The sequence below is a fragment of the Trachemys scripta genome, chromosome 16 (assembly GCF_013100865.1).
Source record: "Trachemys scripta elegans isolate TJP31775 chromosome 16, CAS_Tse_1.0, whole genome shotgun sequence".
Lineage (NCBI taxonomy): Eukaryota > Metazoa > Chordata > Testudines > Emydidae > Trachemys > Trachemys scripta.
The window spans coordinates 681,764-703,045 of record NC_048313.1 but is presented as its reverse complement, the minus strand read 5'-3'; the positions used below and the strand labels follow the sequence as shown (position 1 = coordinate 703,045).

General features: G+C 50.6%; 1 protein-coding gene across 2 annotated transcripts in view; it reads right to left on the bottom strand.

The window, feature by feature from the left end:
- Positions 1-14,192: 14,192 nt before the first annotated feature.
- Positions 14,193-21,282, bottom strand: part of CLPTM1 (CLPTM1 regulator of GABA type A receptor forward trafficking) — a 43,597-nt gene continuing 36,507 nt past the window's right edge. For both annotated transcript variants that reach the window (XM_034793166.1, XM_034793167.1), the window contains exons 12-14: positions 20,324-20,459; positions 15,402-15,569; positions 14,193-14,889 (exon numbers count right to left, since the gene is read on the bottom strand). In XM_034793166.1, the coding sequence (XP_034649057.1) occupies positions 14,600-14,889; positions 15,402-15,569; positions 20,324-20,459 (594 nt within the window). In that variant the 3' untranslated portion in view covers positions 14,193-14,599. The remainder of the gene's footprint in view (positions 14,890-15,401; positions 15,570-20,323; positions 20,460-21,282) is intronic.

Here is a 21,282-nt window from a genome sequence, read left to right as displayed (position 1 = left end):
TTGTTTTGCTTGTAACCTTTAAGCTGGACCTCAAGAAGTTATTTTGATGCTTAATCCTTATAAGTGGTTCTTTTTAAAATCTAGCAATAGTCTGATTTTTCAGATGTATTTTCTTTCGTTTTGTTCTTAATAAAATTTACATTTTTAAGAACCGGATTGGATTTTTGTGTCCTAAGAGGTTTGTGCACATGTTTAATTAGCTGGTGTGTTACCAGATTTGCCCGTTACTTTGGGGTACGCTAATTTATTAGGGTTACTCTTTGGGAGTGGGGGGGGTCTGTAATTCTATCAATGTACTGCTTGTGTCACTTGTGTTTTCATATGGAGCTCTACTTCTCCCTTCCGCACATCCCCTCCCAATGGAGCTCTCCTGCAGGACCTAGATTCCCCAGGGCTGGGTTCCTCCAGACCCAGAATCAGACAAACACACACATACATTAACAGAGCAAGTCTGAGTGGACCTGGTCAATCAGTACTCTCAAGCTGACCCCTTATATGCCCTGCACTCAATAGGCTGGGCCAAGCAGCACTTTCAGGCTGCCACCCTTATATGCCCTTGATCATAGGCGCCGACTCAGTGGGTGCTCTGGGGCTGGAGAACCCAGAAGGAAAAATTGGTGGGTGCTCTGCACCCATCAGCAGCGCTCTGCCCCAGCTCACCTCCGCCTCCTCCCCTGAGCGCGCTGCCACGTCCTCCTTCTCCCCCATCCCTCCCAGCGCTTGTGCTGCCAAACAGCTGTTTCGCGCGGCAAGCAGTGGGAGGGAGGGGGAGGAGGAGGAACGGGGCGCACTCGGGGAAGAGGCGGGGCCGGGGATTTGGGGAGGGGTCCAATAGGGGCAGGGAGGGGGCAGAGTCGGGGTGGGGCCGGGGGGCACAAGCACCACCCGCACCAAGGAAAGTTGGCAGCTGTGCCCCTGGACTCAGTAGTCTGGGTCGAGCATCACTTCCAAGCTACCACCCTCTTATGTCATAGGTTCAGCACGTCCCTATCCCCACTTTCATGTTACAATTGTTCTGGTAGTAGTCCACTTGATGAGCAAACCCCACAGTATTTTTGGGCACTACAGGGATCTTTAGCTTAGGTAAGAGGAGCGTTGCTGCAGAGTAAATAGTGAAGCTAAAACCACAAAAGAGTAAAGTTCAGAGAGAGTGGGAGGGAAGCAACCAGCTTAACCATAAAAGTTATTTATTGTATAATAGTGATAACTACACAAGGAGCCTAAACAAACATAACCGTTACATTATTAAAGATTCCAAAGGTCAGATATAGAAAACGATACCTGATCAAACAAGTGAGGGTTAAAAATTTATACCTGAGGTAGAAAAGAAAACAGAGAGAGAGAGCGCGCGCGCATGCGCACACGCACTGGGGTCTCACCACTCTATGAAGCTTGAACTGGTCGGGGGTCCCAGGTGATGGTGGTAGCTCAGGGTCCTGAGTGCTGGAGACAGGCAGAGCCCCCAGCACGATCAGTCAGGAGAAGACAAAGTCCCAGTGGAGCTGATGCAGAGTTTGGATGCAGGCATCAGAACCCTTAAATTGAGCAAGGGTCGGGGTTTTGGTAGGGAAACAATAATGGCTCAAGGGAGAACACTAGATTTGTTTATGGGTAAACTGAAGACTCAAGGGTTTTCTTTAGGCTAGACAATAGGAGCTGATCACTCCTAGCTATGGGTAGTGTTCCTTCCAGGGAGCTCACAATGCAGTTAGGCAGCTTCAATATTTTGGATGTCAATCAAGGATTCATTACTAGAATTGGTCTGATAACTGCTGAGCTGGGTGAGTGCAGATGTAGTAGGTTCATTAACATCTGGAGCAGAGATTCCCCCATGATGCAGTGCATCCCTGCTTTTCTGGTCCCATAGTTCAGTGTGGTTCTTGCCTTGGAATCTCTGTTCTCCATTCTGTATGCTAATGGAGATGCCGCCCTGTCCCAACTTTGATGCAGATGAGGCTAGGAGAGTTGCCTTAATCCTGTCACCCTTGTCAGGAGGGGTTAAGGTGCATCTCCCACGGCCTTTTCATTGCTTTCTGTAAGTCTTTCTTCTGATCGGTTTTGGTTCAAGCAGAGGCTGGGGGGGGTCCTTCATGAGTCAGGCTGGATACTGCACCCTGGTTCCCCAAGAACACAGAGCTGACTGGTATCAGGTGGCAACAGCTGATTTCCTTTGTTTTTCCTTTCTCAGCTCTTCCCCAGAGGGGGAGTGAAAGGGTACCCCACAGGAAGGAATTCCCAAGTGTGCCTTCCTGGGCTCTCAACGGGTTTTTTTTTTTTTTTGCACTTGGGTGGCAGCAGCATCTACCGATTCAAGGTCAGAGAAAAGCTGTAACCTTGGGAGTTTGATACCAGCCTGAAGTGGCCAGTATTAATTTTTAGAATCCTTGCGGGCTCCCACCTTCTGCACTCAGACTGCCAGAGTGGGGAATCAGCCTTGACAGGTGGAGATTCCACCGCCTCCCTAGGTAACCCATTCCAGTGCTTCACCACCATCCTATATAGTTTTTCCCCAATATCCAACCTTCCCCACTGCCACTTGAGACCATTACTCCTTGTTCTATCATCTGCCATCACTGAGAACAGCCTAGTTCCATCCTCTTTGGAACCCCCCCCTTTCAGGTAGTTGAAGGCTGCTATCAAATCCCCCCTCACTCTTCTCTTCTGCAGACTAAATAACCCCAGTTCCCTCAGCCTCTCCTCATAAGTCATGTGCCCCAGCCCCCTAATAATTTTTGTTGCCCTCTCCTGGACTCTCTCTAATTTGTCCACATCCTTTCTGTAGTGGGGGCCCCAAAACTGGATGGAATAATCCAGATGTGGCCTCATCTGTGCCGAATAGAGGGGAATAATCACTTCCCTCAATCTGCTGGCAATGCTCTTACTAATGCAGCCCAATGTGCCGTTAGCCTTCTTGGCAACAAGGACACACTGTTGACTCATATCCAGCATCTCATCTACTGTAATCCCCAGGTCCTTTTCTGCAGAACTGCCGCTTAGCCAGTCGGTCCCCAGCCTGTAGCAGTGCATGGGATTCTTCTGTCCTAAGTGCAGGACTCTGCACTTGTCCTTGTTGAACCTCATTTGATTTCTTTTGGCCCAATCCTCCAATTTGTCTAGATCACTCTGGACCGTATCCCTAGCCTCCAGTGTATCTACCTCTCCCCCTAGCTTAGTGTCATCCTCAAACTTGCTGAGGGTGCAATCCATCCCATCATCCAGATCATTAATGAAGATGTTGAACAAAAGCGGCCCCAGGACCGACCCCTGGGGCACTCCGCTTGATACCGGCTGCCAACTAGACATCAAGCCATTGATCACTACCTGTTGAGCCTTTCGATCTAGCCAGCTTTCTGTCCATTCATAGTCCATTCATCCAGTCCATACTTCCTTAACTTGCTGGCAAGAATACTGTGGAAGACTGTATCAAAAGCTTTGCTAAAGTCAAACTATATCACGTCCATCGCTTTCTCCATATCCACAGAGCCAGTTATCTCATCATAGAAGGCAATCAGGTTGGTAAGGCATGACTTGCCCTTGGTGAATCCATGTTGACTGTTCCTGATCACCTTCCTCTCCAAGTGCTTCAAAATGGTTTCCTTGAGAACCTGCTCCATGATTTTTCTGGGGACTGAGGTGAGGCTGTAGTTCCTGTAGTTCCCTGGAGTCTCCTTCTTCCCTTTGTTAAAGATGGGCACTATATTTGCCTTTTTCCAGTCATCCGGGACCTCCCCTGATTGCCATGAGTTTTCAAAGATAATGGCTAATGGCTCTGCAATCACATCCACCAACTCCCTCAGCACCCTTAGAGACATTAGATCCGTCCCCATGGACTTGTGCATGTCCAGCTTTTCTAAATAGTCCTTAACCTGTTCTTTCACCACTGAGGGCTGCTCAGCTCCTCCCCATACTGCGCTGCCCAGTGCAGCAGTCTGGGACCTGACCTTATCTTGCCTCCCCCATTCAGGAAGGGTCCCACACTTTCCCTGACCACCTTCTTGTTGCTAACATACATGTCAAAACTCTTCTTGTTACCCTTCACGACCCTTGCTAGCTGCAACTCCAATTGTGCTTTGGCCTTCCTGATTACACCCCCGCATGCTTGAGCAATATTTTTATACTCCTCCCCAGTCATCTGTCCCATTTTCCACTTATTGTAAGCTTCCTTTTTGTGTTTAAGCTCACCGAAGATTTCTCTGTTAAGCCAAGTTGTCACCTGCCATATTTGCTGTTCTTTCTGCACATCAGGATGGTTTGCTCCTGTGCCCTCAATAAGGCTTCTTTAAAATACAGCCAGCTCTCCTGGGCTCCTTTCCCCCTCATATTAGCCTCCCAGGGGATCCTGCCCATCAGTTCCCTGAGGGAGTCAAAGTCTGCTTTTCTGAAGTCCAGGGTCCGTATTCTGCTGCTCTCCTTTCTTCCTTTTGTCAGGATCCTGAACTCAACCATCTCATGGTCACTGCTGTCCAGGTTGCCACCCACTTCTACTTCCGCTGCCAATTCTTCCCTGTTTGTGAGCAGCAGGTCAAGAGGAGCATGGCCCCTAGTTGGTTCCTCCAGCACTTGCACCAGGAAGTTGTCCCCAACTGTCATAACTATAAAGGGAAGGGTAACAGCCCTTCTGTGTACAATACTATAAAATCCCTCCTGGCCAGAGACTCCAAAATTCTTTTCCCTGTAAAGGGTTAAGAAGCTCAGGTAACCTGGCTGACACCTGACCCAAAGGACCAATAAGGGGACAAGATACTTTCAAATCTTGGTGGGGGGAAGGCTTTTGTTTGTGCTCTTTGTTTTGGGGGGAGTTCGCTCTTGGGACTAAGAGGGACCAGACATCAATCCAGGCTCTCCAAATCTTTCTGAACAAGTCTCTCATATTTCAAACTTGTAAGTACACCCAGGCAAGGCATGTGAGTTTTATCTTTGTTTCTCAACGTGTAAATGTACATTTTGCTAGAGTGTTTACCTCTGTTTGCTGTAACTTTGAACCTAAGGCTAGAGGAGGATTCCTCTGGGCTCTTTAAGTTTGATTACTCTGTAAATCTATTTTCCATCCTGATTTTACAGAGATGATTTTGACCTTTTTCTTTAATTAAAAGCCTTTTTAAATAACCTGATTGATTTTTCCTTGTTTTTAGATCCAAGGGGATTGGATCTGGATCCACCAGAAGTTGGTGGGAGAAAGGAGGGGGATAGTTAATTTCTCCTGGTTTTAAGATCCAAGGGGTTGGATCTGTGTTCACCAGGGAATTGGTGAAGAGTCTCTCAAGGCTACCCAGGGAAGGGAGTTAGCCCATTGGAAGTGGTGGCAGCGGACCAGATCTAAGCTGGTAGTTAAGCTTAGAAGTTTTCATGCAGACCCCCACATCTGTACCCTAAAGTTCAGAGTGGGGAAGGAACCTTGACACCAACACTCTCCAAAAACTTCCTGGATTGTCTGTGCAGTGCTGTATTGCTCGCTCAGCAGATGTCAGGGTGATTGAAGTCCCCCATGAGAACCAGGGCCTGTGATCTGGAAACTTCTGTTAGTTGTCTGAAGAAAGCTTCATCTAACTCATCCTCCTGGTTAGTCGTGGATAACAACCCTATAGATTTATTACTGGGAAAGGATTTCTTCTGTGTAGCTCGGGCTGTCTAGGGGTCTGCCTGCAGCAAGGAGGAATATTATGCTGAAACCCTGGAGGAAAAGGGTAAAGTCCCAGAAACTGCGGAGGGAATGGGAGTAACTCTTGATTCCTCTGCAACAGTGGAAAACTGTATGCTTCCAGGTATGTGTGAGGTTGAGACCAGCTCCTGCCCTGTAGCTAAAGGTGGCGCCTCCTCCAGGGAGGAGCGGAGTGTGTTGCCTGTCAATGAAAAAAATGTCCAGGTAGGTAGCTGCCAGCAGAGAGCAGATAAGAAAGGGACAGACCCCACTCTAGGGTGCATAGGGAGATGTGTCCTAGAGGGGAGCCCAGAGAAGCGTGATGGAATCGTAGAGACAACTGAGGAGGTCAGCGAGACGCCTGTCCAGGCTATTAGCTGTGAGCTCTTCACAGCTAGACAGGGGATAGATCCCACTCTAGAGAACACAGAGTTGTGTGTCTTAGAGGGGGTCCCAGAAGAGGAAGCTCAGAAAGAATTAGTGGGAGTACAGGAAGGTCTCCTCACCGATTACATAGGGAGGGGGTTGCCCAGGACAGAAAGGCTGGTTCAGCGTCTGTGTACCCAGGTACCCAACCTGTGGCTCAGGTTTTGAGAGGGAACTATGTAATTGACCTCCTGGAAGGGACCAGTCACACAACTGACCTCTTGGGGATAGAGAGAGAGGTGATGGAGGGTATCCCAATCCAGGTTTCCACTTTTTCAGTATGCTGTTCCTGGTGTACTTGTGAAAACTAACTCTGTCTCTTTAAGGCAGGATGGAGATCTTACTGAAGAGTTGTTTGTCTGTGAAAATAAATTAAATAAATAAATAAATAAATTAATGGAGATATCCTATCTCCTAGAACTGGAAGGGACCTTGAAAGGTCATCAAGTCCAGCCCCCTGCCTTCACTAGCAGGACCAAGTACTGATTTTGCCCCAGATCCCTAAGTGGCCCCCTCAAGGATTGAACTCTCAACCCTGGGTTTAGCAGGCCAATGCTCAAACCACTGAGCTATCCCTCCCCCCAAAATGCTAATGACCCCTCAGACAAAGAGAAGGAGGGAATTTCATAGGCTGGTAAGATACAAACAGCAGCTGGAAAAGAGTTGCTGAGAAAAGACACACCTCTTAGCTCAGAGAATACCGATCACAACAACCCCCTAGGAAAAGGGGGTGGGGAAAGTCCCAGTGCTGGAAGTGGAAATCATAAGGAAACCCCAAGACAAGGTCCCCTCCCATCCTTACTTCACCAAAACCCCAAAGACACACAAACTGAAAACCCTTACTGAAGGGGGACACTGGAAAAAACACGGAAGGGGAAGAAACACCAGTAACTGAACACATGCTGAGGTTCGGGGAGGAGCTGAAAGGCACAATGGGTATTGAAGAAGCCAGACTGTCTAAACAGAAGGCGTGGTATGATAAAGACACTTGGAAACGCCTACCTGTGATAAAAACTTTGGTGTTATTGTTACAGCTCATGATACAAAGTTTGTTGCTAGTGATAAACCTTATGACAAAGAATTTGGTGCTGTAAAAAGGTGTCACATGCATAATCATTGGGAAAAGCTCCTGGCCGTGCTAGGAGTGGTATCACCTATAAGGATACTGCTTCTTAGCTAATGCCTGTAAATAGGCTTAAAGCTTGTTACAGCAGGGAAACCATAACAGGCCTGGTCTGCTGGGTGGAAGGGGAAACTGAGGCACACCACATCATGGCATTAATGGCTACATGCCACGATACCTGCACTCTAGAAGACATTAATATCTGCATTACGTTAACAATGCAGCACAAAAAGAGGTTTTCTGGCAATCCAGAAAAAGAAACTCAGCACTTTGCAAGAACATCTATGGGGGACACCACAATGTTTGATAACACTTGGAAGTTGTATAGCCAAAACCTAAAGAGAACCTTAGGCACATAGCTCCACATTAGTCAGTGACTTAACCCGCCAGCAGTAAACTAAGGGGGGAGGTGTGACATTCCAGTCACGGAGTAACCGGGCAATGCTCTGGAACTACTCCATATGAGCTAGTCGGGACTCTGGGGGAGCCTCCTCTCTCTGACCAGATGGTTGCCAGGGTAAGAAGCTTCCACCTTCCTGGGTTTGACCTCAGAGCATTCCGCATCCCCTTCCACACCGTGCGCTTCCCGCAGCGAGTCCGCACAGGCGGGGCTCCTGGGGAAGCCAGAGGGCCCTGCACCCCAACTCCGCAGTCGGCAGTGACTCGTAGCTGCCAGTAAAACAGAAGGTTTATGAGTTGACAGGAACACAGCGTAGAACAAAACTTGTTAGCACAAAGATCAGTGACTTTCAGCCAAGTCCATCTTGGCGAGTCCTAGGCCAGACACCCTGGACTCCCCCCTCTTCCAGTCCCCCCAAGCAGACAGCCCAGCTTCCAGCGACCCAACCTCAGACACCCCCGTTGCTCCTCCTCCTTGTCTGTGTCTCGCTCCCAGGCAGAGTCACCTGGTCATCAGCTGGTTGCATCCCCCTCCTGGGTCTCAGATTACCAAGGGCACTGGCCATAGCATACAGAAGCCTCACCTGCCCCAAGGGTCTCAGGCAGTCACCCACCCCTATTTCACCACCGAGGCATTGGTGCAGCACACAGGGAAACTGAGGCACACAGTATTAATGTAAAACTCACATAGGCTCAACAGTAAGACTCACATACAACATAAGGGAAAATCCCCACTTCATCACATCTCTCCCCCCCTTTGAGACTGAACGGAGTGAGGTCACTTTAGCCAGCGACCTGGGGAAGTTCAGCCCCCCCAGACCGGGACAAAGCATCAGCTATAACATTCGCACTCCCCTTCACATGGCCCACCTCCATCTCATATTCCTTGAGGGACAGACTCCACCTCAGGAGCTTGGCATTGGTCCCTTTCATCTGGTGCAGCCACGGGAGGGTGAGTGGTCAGTGGACACAGTGAAGTGGCGTCATAATAGATTTGGCTGCAGCCTTTTAAGAGCCTACCCCAGGGCCAGGCATTCCTTCTCCATGGCCGCATAGCTCTGCTCCCAGGTCAGCAGCTTCCTGCTCAGGTACATGATGGGGTGTTTCTCCCCCTTTGCATCAGTGTGCATCGGCACCACACCCAGCCCTGTGTCCGAGGCAGCGATGAACACCATAAAGGGCTTGTCAAAGTCTGGGTTTCCCAGGACCGGGCCCTTGACCAGATCGTCCTTCAGCACGCAGAGAGCCCTCTGGCCCGGTCCAGATCAGCTTGTCTGGCTTCCCCTTCTTGCATAACTCCATGATGGGAGCTGACACAGAGCTAAAGTGGGGCACAAACCTCTGGTAGTGCCCTGCCATCCCACTAAAGGCCTGAGCCTGTTTCTTAGTCTGGGGCAGAGGCCAATATCCAATCACCTCCACCTTGGTGGGCTCTGGCTTTAGGCACCCACTCCCCATCTTGTGGCCCAGGTACAATATCTCTTCCATCCCACCTTGCACTTGCCAGTCAGCCCTGCATCCTGGAGGCAACCCAGCCCCCTCTTCACCTGGGACACACGTTCCTCCCAGCTCTGGTGAACAACACAAATATCATCCATGTACACTAGGGTAAAATTCTCCATCCCCCTCAGTAACTCATCCACCTGGCGCTGGCATATGCCTCCTTGAGGCCGAAAGGTAGGACCAGGGATTTGTACAGCCCCAAAGCGGTGACAAAAGTAGGTTTCAACCTGGTATCTTGATGCCAGTAGCCTTTGGTGAGATCCCCTGGTCATGGGGTACCGAGTCCCCCCCAACTTGTCAAGGATCTCGTCAGGCCCAGGCATAGGGCAGGCACCAGACATGGTGATGGCACTGAGCTTCCGATAGGCCACACAGAATGGGATCGACCCATCTTTTCTGAGGACCAGCACCATGGGAGAGACCCCGGGGCTGGTGGATGGCTGGATCACCCCTAAAGCCAACATGTCTCTGACTTCTCCCTCCAGGGCCTGGGCTGTGTTCCCAGTTACTCTGAATGGGGAACACCTGATGGGAGGGCTGGCTCCTATCTCCACCCAGTGGACAGCTTGGTTAGTGAGCTCAGACTGGTTGGAAAACAGCTGTTGGTACGAATGCAACGCCTGTCTGATTTCTGCCTGCTGGGCAGGGGCTAGCCAGTTAGAGAGGAATCTGGTGGCACCTTAAAGACTAACATTTATTTGGGCATAAGCTTCCGTGGGTAAAAACCTCACTTCTTCAGATGCATGGAGTGAAAATTACAGAGACAGGCATAGATATACTGACACATGAAGAGAAGGGAGTTACCTTACAAGCAGAGAACCAGTGTTGACAAGGCCAATTCAGTCACGGTGGATGTAGTCCACTCCCAATAATTGATGAGGAGGCGTCAGTACCGAGAGGGAAAATTGCTTTTGTAGTGAACCAGCCACTCCCAGTCCCTATTTAAGCTCAAATTAATGGTGTTAAGTTTGCAAATGAATTGTAGTTCAGCAATTTCTCTTTGAAGTCTGTTTCTGAAGCTTTTTTTTTTTTTTTGAAGTGTTTTTTTACCCACGAAAGCTTATGCCTAAATAAATCTGTTAGTCTTTAAGGGGCCACCGGCCCTGTTATTTTTGTGGATACAGACTAACACAGCTACTCCTCTGATACTGGTCAGAGAGGTGTATTGATTCCAGCCAACGGCCGGCTCCTGTCTCAGGGAAGAGACCCATCGGGGATCTTCCCCCCTCTCCCACTGGCAACAAACGGCCAGTACCAGCCTCTCCCTGTCACAGTACAGCTCCATCACATTGACATGGTCCCCTCAGTGGCTGTGAGCCCGGTGGGGCAGTTCCACCGCATCGTTCTCCTCATTCAGCTGCTTGGCGACCTTGAAGGGCCCGTCCCAGGCAGCTTGTTCTTCCTCACTGGGAGGAGAACCATCACCTGGTCCCTGATGGCATAGAAGCGGGCACGCGCTGAGTGGTTGTGCCAGACCTTCTGCCTCCCTTGGGCCCTGGCTAGGTTCTCCCTGGACGGACCCATGAGCTCAGCGAGTTTTCTCCTCCCATTCGTCCCTCACCAAGTCCAGGGGTCCCTTCACTCTATTCCCATACAGCAACTGCAAAGGAGAGAACCTCATGGATTCCTGGGCCCTTCCCTGTACATGAACAGCAGGTGGGGTAAATACTTATCCCAGTCCTGCAGAAGCTGGCCCAGGAAAGTCTTCAGCATCATCTTCAGGGTCCCATTAAATCTCTCCACCAGCCCGTTGGACTGAGGGTAATACGCCGAGGCCCAGGTGTGCCAGACCCCACATGTCTCCCACAAGCACTGGAGCAGGGTTCACATGAAGTTGGACCCCTGGTCTGTAAGGGCCTCCTTGGGAAACCCCACTCTGCTGAAAATGGTCAGCAGCACATCTGCTACAGTGTCTGCCTCGATAGAGGACAGAACCACTGCCTTTGGGTTACAGGTACCAAAATTTACCCCCACCCGAATGTTTTTTTTCCCCTGCCTGGGTCGCCTTGCTGAGGGGCCCCACTATGTCCATGGCCATCTTCTGAAAAGGCTCCTCTATGACAGGCAGGTGTCTCAAGGCTACTTTACCCTTGTTCCAGGCCTTCCCCACCCACTGGCAGGGGTCGCAGGACCTGCAGTACTGCTGGACTGCGTCAAAGACTCCGGGTCAGTAAAGGTTCTGTTGCAGCCTCTCCCGGATGCGCTGGATCCCCTGGTGTCCCGAGAGGGACATCATGGGCCAGGTACAGCAGCCTCCAGCGGTACTTCTGGGGGACTATCAGCTGCCTCCTGATCCTCCATGGTTCCCTTCCCCTGGGGGATCCCATTCCTAGTACAGGAATCTCTTCTCCCAGAGGAATCTTTCCCTGCAGCCTTCCCCATGCTGTGGCCAGCAAGTTCCCTGAGCTTCTCTAAGGAGGGGTCCTTCTGCAGCTCAGCCTGGAATTCAGTGAAACCAGTTCCCTCTCACTGCCTGCAGTCACAGCCCTCCAGACTGGAGCACTGGGATTTGGGCTCTCTTGGTGAAGAGCCCCCATCTTGATCTTGGCCACCCTCTGACCAGGCGTCTGTCACCAGCAGTGCCCGTTTAGCTGCTTCCCCCTGCCCTGGGGCCTCTTGCATCTCTGGACAAGGCAGCCCTGGTTGGCAGCCATCCCGCCCTGGCTGTGGTTCCCCACACTCAGCTGGGGTCTCTGATCCCCCCGGGCTCAGTTTCACCCCTGCTGTCCCAGTGAGGGCAGGCAGCGAGCCTGGTGCTTTGCTCACAGCATCAGAGCCAGCGTGAGCCACCTCCCCCCACATGCAGGGGGGTGGGGAGCATCTCTCTGTCCCACTCAGCTCCAGGGCTCTGGTTACAGACAGGCAGGGCAGCTGAGCTTAGCAACTCCTCCCCCGCAGAGAGCAGAGGCCACAGGTCCAGCTGCGCCCCAGACTGCCTGTGCTGTGGCACTTGTGTTCCCTTGGCAAGGGCTCAGTTTCACCACTCTTCAGGGGCAACAGAGCTTCTGGGCACGGCTGAGAGAAAAGCAGCAAAAGCACATACCTGCCTACTGCTGTGGGTGCATCTGAGGACAAAAGACAGCCCCTCAGAGCCCCGGTGCAGATACTCAAGGGCTTCCCCAGCAAGTTAGTTCATTTTCCAGCTCAGTTCACTGCCGCAGATGTGGGGCGAGCTGGTGTTTGACATGCCAGCCACCGAAATGGCATCTCCCTCTTCAAAACAACCTCCCCGAGCATGATGGGAATGGCACGTTCGCCAGGGCTCCATAGTCCTGAGATCTGCCCCACTGGGACACCGGCTCTTCAGAGGGATGCCTGTGGGGGCAGAACTGTATTTTCTGAATTTTTCAATGTATGTTCTTTCGAGCATGTGCGCTAGACTCCTGGCTGGGGGTCCGACATGCACAGGAAGTAGCAGCAGCTGCTCATTTAATAACAGCACAAGACCTGGACTCCAGCACCAAGGCTATGAATTGAATCAGCTGCTAAAACAATGCCCTCTCCTCCACGTTCCCTTGGCAAAGGCACCTGCACTCAGCAGCCCACTGGGCACCAAACGCCAACAGTGGGCTTGCAGGAGACACAGGCGTGGGCGTGGATGGGAATGAGGTCTGTATGGAGTAAAGCGGAGCAAGTTTCCCAGGCAGCCGCTCCGAAGAGCCGTCACAGCATGGAGCTTCAGGCCACGGGGGCAACGCAGGGGCTGCGCGCCCGTCTCACAAGCAGCGACCCGGTGCTGAAATAACAGAGGCCAGCAGCTGCAGCCAAGCTCCTCAGAAGTCACCCTCCACCCATCATTATTAGGCTTATGCTCAAGCCAGTGTCCCTAAAGCAGGCCAATGCATCTGCCCCGCAGATGGCTGTGATCAAAGCGCTCGGCAATCAAGGAGAGTGACCAGTGTCCAAATGGCAGTGCAGCCCCCAACCAATTCCCATGGTCCAAATGGAGCAGCAGAGAGGCCAGGGCAGGGCACATCACACCTGTTACTCACTCTCAGGCACTCTGAACATGGCTCTGCTCACTGCAGAAGAGGTCCTGTCTCCTCAGGCAGGCACATCTGCTGACTGAACTGCCCTGGACTCCTGCCAGCCCTGCAGAGCCAACACAACAAACCAGCAAAGCCAGCGTGGCTCTCGGAGGGCAGGCTGGGTTGGCACCTCTGCCCTGGCATCACCTTCACCCAGCTAGCAGGGGGCTCCCGGAGGCAGCTCAGCCTGTTCAGACAGAACTGCATGCCGCAAGGTGATTTTTGAAAACAGGGTTCTGGGTGCTGAAGTTAAAAATGTCGTTCCTGACACTGATAACATGCCAGTCACCTGGCTTGACCTATTTCTGGGAGGTGCTCAGAGGGGGGCGGTCTGAGAACATTAGCTAATTCTGGCTTGCATAAGGAATGGGACAGCTTTAAAATGTTCTCTGTATTGTTTATCTTACCATAACTCAGTGGCGCGACCTAATTTGGACGCTGTGTGATCATCCCATTTTAGAGGACAGTGCAGAACTAGTGGGGAACAGAGAATGATCAAGGCCTGGAAAACTCTCAAATGAAGATACCAAAAACAAACAAACAAAAAAAAAAACCCCAACAACCCAGATTGTAACCTTGGAGGAGACAAGATAAATGTCTATAAAACAGTGACAGGTTCCGGCGAAGGTGCTTCTGTTCTTTCTGCCTCTTAACACAAGAGCAAAGACCTTCCATTGAATTACAAGGCGGCACGATCAAAACCGACACAAGGAAATAATTTTTCACACAACGTGTAATTAAACTGTGAAAGTCATTGCCACAGGAAACCACTGAGGCTAAGAACTTAAGATTCAAAAAGGGACTGGACATTTATGGGAATTAACAAAAAAACCCATACATGTGGGCGGGATATTAAACCTTGGCTTCAGAGTTGAGCCCCCAGGATGAGACCTGATGAGGAGAGGAGATTATTTCACCTCTCTTACTAGGGGTTCTTACACCTTTCTCTGAAGCAGCTGGTGCTGGTGGCTGGGCTAGATGGGGTTCAGTTCTGATCCAGTCTGGCAATTCCTATGTTCCTAGAGGACCCTGCAGCCAGGGCAGATGTGCAGAGAGATGAAAGAAGAGGGCAAGGTTTAACTTAACACCCATATGAATTTATTCAATCCAGAGTCCATAGTAGAGTGCAATGATGAGAAATGGGACTTGTTCGGATAATCAGCTCTCTTTATGAAACAGAGACACAACTCTGAGAAACTCCTTAATGTCCTAAACACCTGCACAATGGAACGGCGCTCACAATGATTACTGGATGAGTTTGACTTTAAATACAGAGATACGGGGGTTCTCTCCCATGGATACAGCACATCACATGAATGCCACCAAATTCTCAATCCCTACCCGCCCCAAAGTTACTGGAATAGAAAATAAAAAGCTTTGGAGTCAGAGGACCATAGCAGCTTCCCCCCTTCGCTTTCTGTCCAGTATCCAAGGGGGAGAGTGGAAAGTTAGGCTTTTTTTAAAAATTAAAGTTAGAGCAGGTTAGTCCTTTTTCTTGTCCTCTACTGTTTTCTCCGTCTGGGCCCCAGGGGAGCCATCGGCCACGTCCTCTGTCACTGGGGCAGGGAAGCCATCAGCCAGGCCCTCCTTTATCACCCCCTGGGTGCTTGTTGCCTCCCCATCCGGTAGCAGTGCAGGGGCACAGTCCACTGGAGTGGTACCTTGTGTTAGCTGAGGGACTTGGCCCTCCCCACTTATCCCGAATTCGTTGACGCGCGTCAGATCCACCCGGTAGATCCAGCGCTGATACAGGTAAATGAAGAAGACGACATCTGTGGGAAGAGAGCAGAGCGAGCATAAACAGCAGGCAAACCCCAGGCCAGATGCCCAGTTCTCTGAACTGCCCAGTTCTCGGTCCCCCATGGCCTATAAGTGCCTCGTGAACTGCTTGGCAAGAGACCCCCAGGCATGAGTGACAGCATAGCTCAGCTGCAGCCCACAAGGGAGATGCTGAGGCCCTGGGGCAGAGAGGAGGAGGAAAGCTCTCTTTTCTCATGCTGCATGGGGAACTCACAGGCCAGCCCATGGAGCCATCACTGGACTCCTGGAAGGCTCAGTGGGAGAAGGGCCATGCAGCTGCAATAAGCCGAAAGAAGTGGGGTCTTGAGTGCTGGGATCAGACACTGGTAGGGTCCCAGCTAAGCCTGGGCGATCCCCACACTGGCTGGGGAGACCCATGCTACACCCCCATCGCCAAGTAGCACGGCATGCTCCAGGCCTGTACGACACATTTGTAAAGAAGACGCATTGGCAGGGGATGGGAGGCTGGCACTGAGCCCCTTACCGTCTCGGAGGCAGCCTATCCTGTACATCATGGGCATTTTGATCACAAAGGCAAAGAGGTCATCGATGAAGGTGTTGAGTGCTTTGTAGGTGAGCATCCTCCAGGGGAGGTGGGCTACTGACTTCAGTTTGTAGTTTATGAACAGCTGCGGAGTCATTGTAATAAAACCTGGGGAGAAAGAGGGAGAAGTCAGGCGGTGGGCCCCTAGGCTAACTCCAGCCAAGGAATGTACAGTGTGTGTCTGGGACAGGCTGGATGCCAACAGAGCTGGCTCGGGCCATGGAGTTGTATCCTTGCAGAAATAAGGGCAAGCCTTGCGCACAGCAGCTCTGCCATAAAGCAGGCCCCAATCTCTACGGAGTTCACCACAGAGTCCCAAGAATAAATTGCTGAGGCAGAGGGAGAGACCGTCTCAGCTATTTGAAATGGCAGAGTCACATTTTTTGCAGCGAGGCCAATCAGCCACCGAACCAGCTACTGAAGGATGGGGAGGCATTCCTCATGACTTGAGCCCAAGCCGATGTGCAAGTTGCTGGGCTGGACAGGATTCTCTGGCCTGTGCTGGGCAGGTGATCAGACTGGATGAGCAGAGTGGTTCCTTATGGCCTTAAAATCTATTAAATACAAGAAGGCTGCTCAAAACAGCAGGCACTGCAAGGAAGAAGGCGCCTGAGCCAGTAGTGGTGAGATTACATGAAGGGCCCGAGGCAGCCGATGCTAAGAGCAGGACAGTGGGAGGCAGAGAGGAGGAGGAGGCAGGCTGCCACAAGCCCAGGGAGTGCTTTAAAACAAAGACCAGTTGGCCTGGAATCTGAAAGGAACAGGGAGCCATAGCTTTGGGAGGCTGGTCAGCAGCCAAGCAAGTGAAAACAAAGGGAGTTTGGTTTTCAATGCAGGTCGGGTGTTCTGTGGGTGAATTGCAACACGTTAGCGAAGGGAGGTCATGGCAGCCTTGCAGAGATCAGGAGACTGCAGGTCAGGGTGGACTGATTTAAATCACCTATCAGGAAACCTTGATTTAAATCACTGATTTTAATCTTGCTTTGCATTGGCACTGTTTAGTTCTTTTCCTAAAGAAAGGTCAATTCTCACTGGTTGGTAACAATTAAAACATGCTGATTTGCAACTACCTTTACATTCCATCAGTGTTTCTATTGGCTAGCCTGGAGGATACACTATATCTATACATATTTTAACCAGTTATATAGCTTAACATACATTTATTCAGATTCTTAATTTTTATTTTATTATCTGAGAAAATGGTGAATGATGTTTCTTATTTACTACAGGATTAATTTTTACTTGTGATTTATCTCAAGTTGCATTTGCATGGAAAAAAAATGCAAAGAAAAAAAAATCAAAGCATTTAAAAATTGTTCCAGTAGTTAAATAAAACTACTGGATATATAAGGGGGGGGGGAATAATTTTTACCAAACGTGTTATGCATTTAAAACTGATTTACTGAAGAAAGGAAGTATTATCTGTAGCTAGTAAACTGAACCAATTGTTTCTAGTCACTATGGCCTTCAAGACTTTAGAACTAATAGATCTCATCCTCTCACCTTGGTTTTATTCGTCGATTGGAAGAGGAAAACAAGTTTTCCTGCTTTTCAACTCCCAATCGGTTTCTCAGCTCTGAATTAACCAGTTGAATAAATGGAGACAAAGGAAAACTCTCTGAACTTGCAGAGGTGACCACTGCTGTCAAAATCACTTTGGTAAACTCAGGGTCCAGACGCTTAGCCAGAGACTTCCACCATTTCAGTGGCTTGACTTTCTTTAAAACTTTGGCAGCACACACAAACTGCTTAATATTATTAAAATCACTACAATTAAATAAAAAATAGATTGTAGATTTAGTCCTTAATACAGGCTGTCATAACTGCACATTGAATTTTAAATAATGTTGGTTTTAAGAAGAAAGATGTATTGTATTTAAATTAAAAAAAATCTAATCGAAAATCTGATTAAAAAACAAACCAACGGTTAGCCCCTGCTGCAGGTGGGACAGCCAGAGGCCTCCTCACGGGCTCCATCTGAAACAAGCAGCAGTCACGGACTGCGAAAGCTCCAAGGTGGCAGCATAATGGGGAATGTGCAGGCCCTAGTGACAAATGCAGACATGGCCTTAGTGTGAATGCTCTGCTGTGGAGGAGAAAATGAACAGCTAAAGTCACTGGAAGAGAAAGGAAACAACTGGATACAGCAGGTTCTTTCAAGTGTTCAGGGAACTTTGCCCAATGGGAATAACCCACACATTGCCCAGAGGGGGGAGATGGGAGAAGATGGCATCAAGGAAAACAAGAAGATGTGGGAAAAATCAATCAGGAACTTTAATCTTCCTTTCCCATTTCCTCCCCCCGCAGACAGTCTATCCTAGACAGAAGGAAAACGCTGAGGACTTATCTACATGTCAAGCCAGGACATGCATCTACAGCTCACCAGCTTTCCACATAGTAAACTCACCACACTGTCACTGCTACAGTTGCTTCGGAGTGCAGTGTGCAAAGCTGCACTCCGGCACTTTCACTGTGCTATGGTAGCGATCACATGGGACTCTAGTGTGCAGCAAGCTGGTGCCTTGCAGACAGGGCTGGTGCAAGGAAGTTTCGCGCCCTAGGTGAAACTTCAACCTTGCGCCCCGCCCCCCACAGCCCTGCAGCAGCCCCCCCCCCCCGACGCCCCCCCCCCTGCGGCAGCTCCCCACCCCAGCTCACCTCTGCTCTGCCTCCTCCCTGAGCATGCTGTCCCCGCTCTAATTCTCCTCCCCTCCCAGGCTTGTGGCACCAAACAGCTGATTGGCGCCACAAGCCTGGGAGGCGGGAGAAGTGGAGCAGCAACGGCGTGCTTGGGGAGGGGAGCCCTGCGATAGCTCTCCCTCCTGCCCTGAGGCACCCCCCGCGGCAGCTCCCCACACCCCTGGCCTGGGGGCTCCATCTTGAGGCACTTGGGCCGAGATAAAGGAAACAGGAAGCACTGTACGAAGTCATGTTGCCCTGGGGATAATGGGTATCCTGAGGAACGCTGGGGAACTCCCATTGATAACTGCCCCTGGGGGAAAAACAATGCACAGCCCCAAACCCCCTCTTGGCCCTAGGAAACGAGCTGAAGCCAGGGGCGGGGATTATGCAGGTGAGTTTCTCTGAAATCCGGGCAGCTTGTCTACACTACAAACGTGTTGCTTGGATAGCTATGCTGGCAGAGCCCCCTCGTGGAGACAGCGTAATCCACCAGAAGGAGTTCTGCTGGCAAAGCTAAACAGCTCCGCCACCAGAAACACTCGTGTCAGTGTGTGTGTATCAACGTCAGGGGTTTTGCCAGCATAGCTATGTTGGCTAGGGAATGTGAGGGTTTCCCCACACTCCTAGGGAACAGAGCTCTGCTGGCAAAACTTTGCAGTGTAGACTAAGCCTATGTGGAGGAGGAGACACTGCAAACTTGGGAACAGCTTCTATGATCACAGCCTGCTTGGATTCCATCAGTTCATTTAGGCAAAAGAGGTTCCACCCGAGTTCACACTAGCAAGGCTGGACATCGACCCACACAGAAAAGGCAGTTGCCCAGCAATTCACCAGCACGCACTGCCAACGCGCGGGATACGGCAGGAAACAGAACCTCTCTAAACAGAAGCAGATGATTAACAGAGTCTGAAGTTGCTACAGTAGCTCCCCCAAGAGCAGGGAGTATGGCCAGGAACAGACTAGAAGTGAGACTAAGTGAGGGACAGTGAAACCTAATCACTGCAGCCGAAGCCCATGGGGAATGTCAATACCCAGAGTCTGAAAGGAGATTGGAGGTGCCTACACAATACCGCAGGGCACGCTTCCAAGTTGGGGTTAGGAGACAGGAACGAAGAAACAAGGAGACTGAAGCCATCTGCTCTGGATCGTGAGACAGAACACGAGAGTGAGACATGAGAACATAGAACATAAGGGCCATACTGGGTCAGACCAAAGCTCCATCTACCCCAGTATCCGGTCTTCTGACAGTGACCAATGCCAGGTACCCCAGAGGGAATAAACAGAACAGGTAATCATCAACTGTTCCATCCCATTGCCCATTCCCAGCTTCTGGCAAACAGAGGCTAGGGACGCCATCCCTGCCCACCCTGGCTAATAGCCCTTGATAGACCTATCCTCCATGAATTTATCTAGGTCTTTTTTGAGCTGTTACACTCTTGGCCTTCACAACATCCTCTGGCAAAGAGTTCCACAGGTTGACTGTACATATTTTCTGTGAAGAAATATTTTTTGTTTGTTTTAAACCTGCTGCCTATTAATTTCATCTGGTGACCCCCTAGTTCTTGCGTTACCAGGAATAAATAACACTTCCTTATTTACTGTCTCTGCACCCGTCATGATTTTATAGATCTCTATCATATCCCCCTTAATCGTTTCTTTTCCAAGCTGAAAACTCCCAGTCTTATTAATCTTGCCTCATGTGGAAGCTGTTCCATACCCCTAATTTTTGTTGCCTTTTTCTGTATACCTTTTGTAATTCCAATTAATCTTTTTTGAGACGGGGCAACCACATCTGCACGCAGTATTCAAGGTATGGGTGTACCATGGATTTATATAGAGGCAATATGATATTTTCTGTCTTATTATCTATCCCTTTCTTAATGATTCCCGAACAGCAGATGTGAAGCCAGACCCTTTGCATGCGATATCAGGAGCTGGAGGGCTCCTTACTAGTACGTGCAATTCAGTATCTCTTCTCCCTGCTGAAAGCTCATCCCAATTGCAGCCATACACGTGACCAGCCTCTAACAGGTGCAGAGCACTATTCATGGCCTCCCCCGAGTGTGGGTGGACCCTGAAGCTGGGCGCGAGAGGCCGGGAGGGGGTCAGGAGGCCTCGGATGGGGCCCAGCGACTCCAGCAAACTCAGGCACCTAGAACGCTGCCTTGTGCACTACTCACCGAATGTCAGAAGGAAGCCATAGAGCATGCTCAGGACCCACGAGTACCAGCCCTTGTGCTCCATGTACAGCAAGCTGTACACGGCGTAGCAGCCGAGCAAGGGGAAGAGAATCCACGAGAGATACCGGAATGCCATCTGGGGAGGCAATATTCAAAGGTGACCAGTCAGCTGGGAGCCACACAGAATCCTGCTCAGGATGGGAGGGTGGGGGTGGGGGGGGGAAGGAGAGGGAGGGAGAGCCGAGGGTACTGGGGCCCGCTAGTCACATACCCACCTCTTTGCAGGCCTGCTGCCTTGCTGGCTCTCAAGCCCTGGCTTCACAGTGGGGGACTCTGGTTAAAAGGGGGTTTCTGTACAGCGCATGGGGTCACAAGGTGCTGGACACATCCTTTCTCACTCACTTGCTAGCGCATCACAGCAGGGCTGGAAGCAGGGTCGCAATCCTTGTTCCCTTCTGCCACCACAGCCACCAAGGAGTGAGTGTGCTCCATGCCCCTTGAACACCGGTCGCTCCCGGGGCTCCACCTCTCAAAGACAGAGGAGGGGGCCAGTAGAGCTACCAGGGGTTCTCAAACTGGGGTCATGACCCCTCAGGGGGTCACAAGGTAGCCACTGACAGCGCTTAACCCCCATTAAATTACGCACCCCCCATTTTTAATGAGGGGGGAATCACCTTCAGAGACTTGCTGTGTGAAAGGGGTCACCAATACAAGAAGTTTGAAAGCCACTGAGCTACACCCATACACCGCCTCTCTGGCTCTGGGGATCAGACCAGCAGAGTGGACAAGAGATGCATCTTGGGCACCCTTTAGCAGTTCATGACTATGACGTTTTGCTGAGATTCCCAGCTGTGTGAGGGTGGGACTGCACCATCACACACATGTGGCTTAATGACAACTATGCCTCAACACCTGCAGCCATGCCAGAAGGAAAAAGATTGAAGGGTGTAACTTGGGGT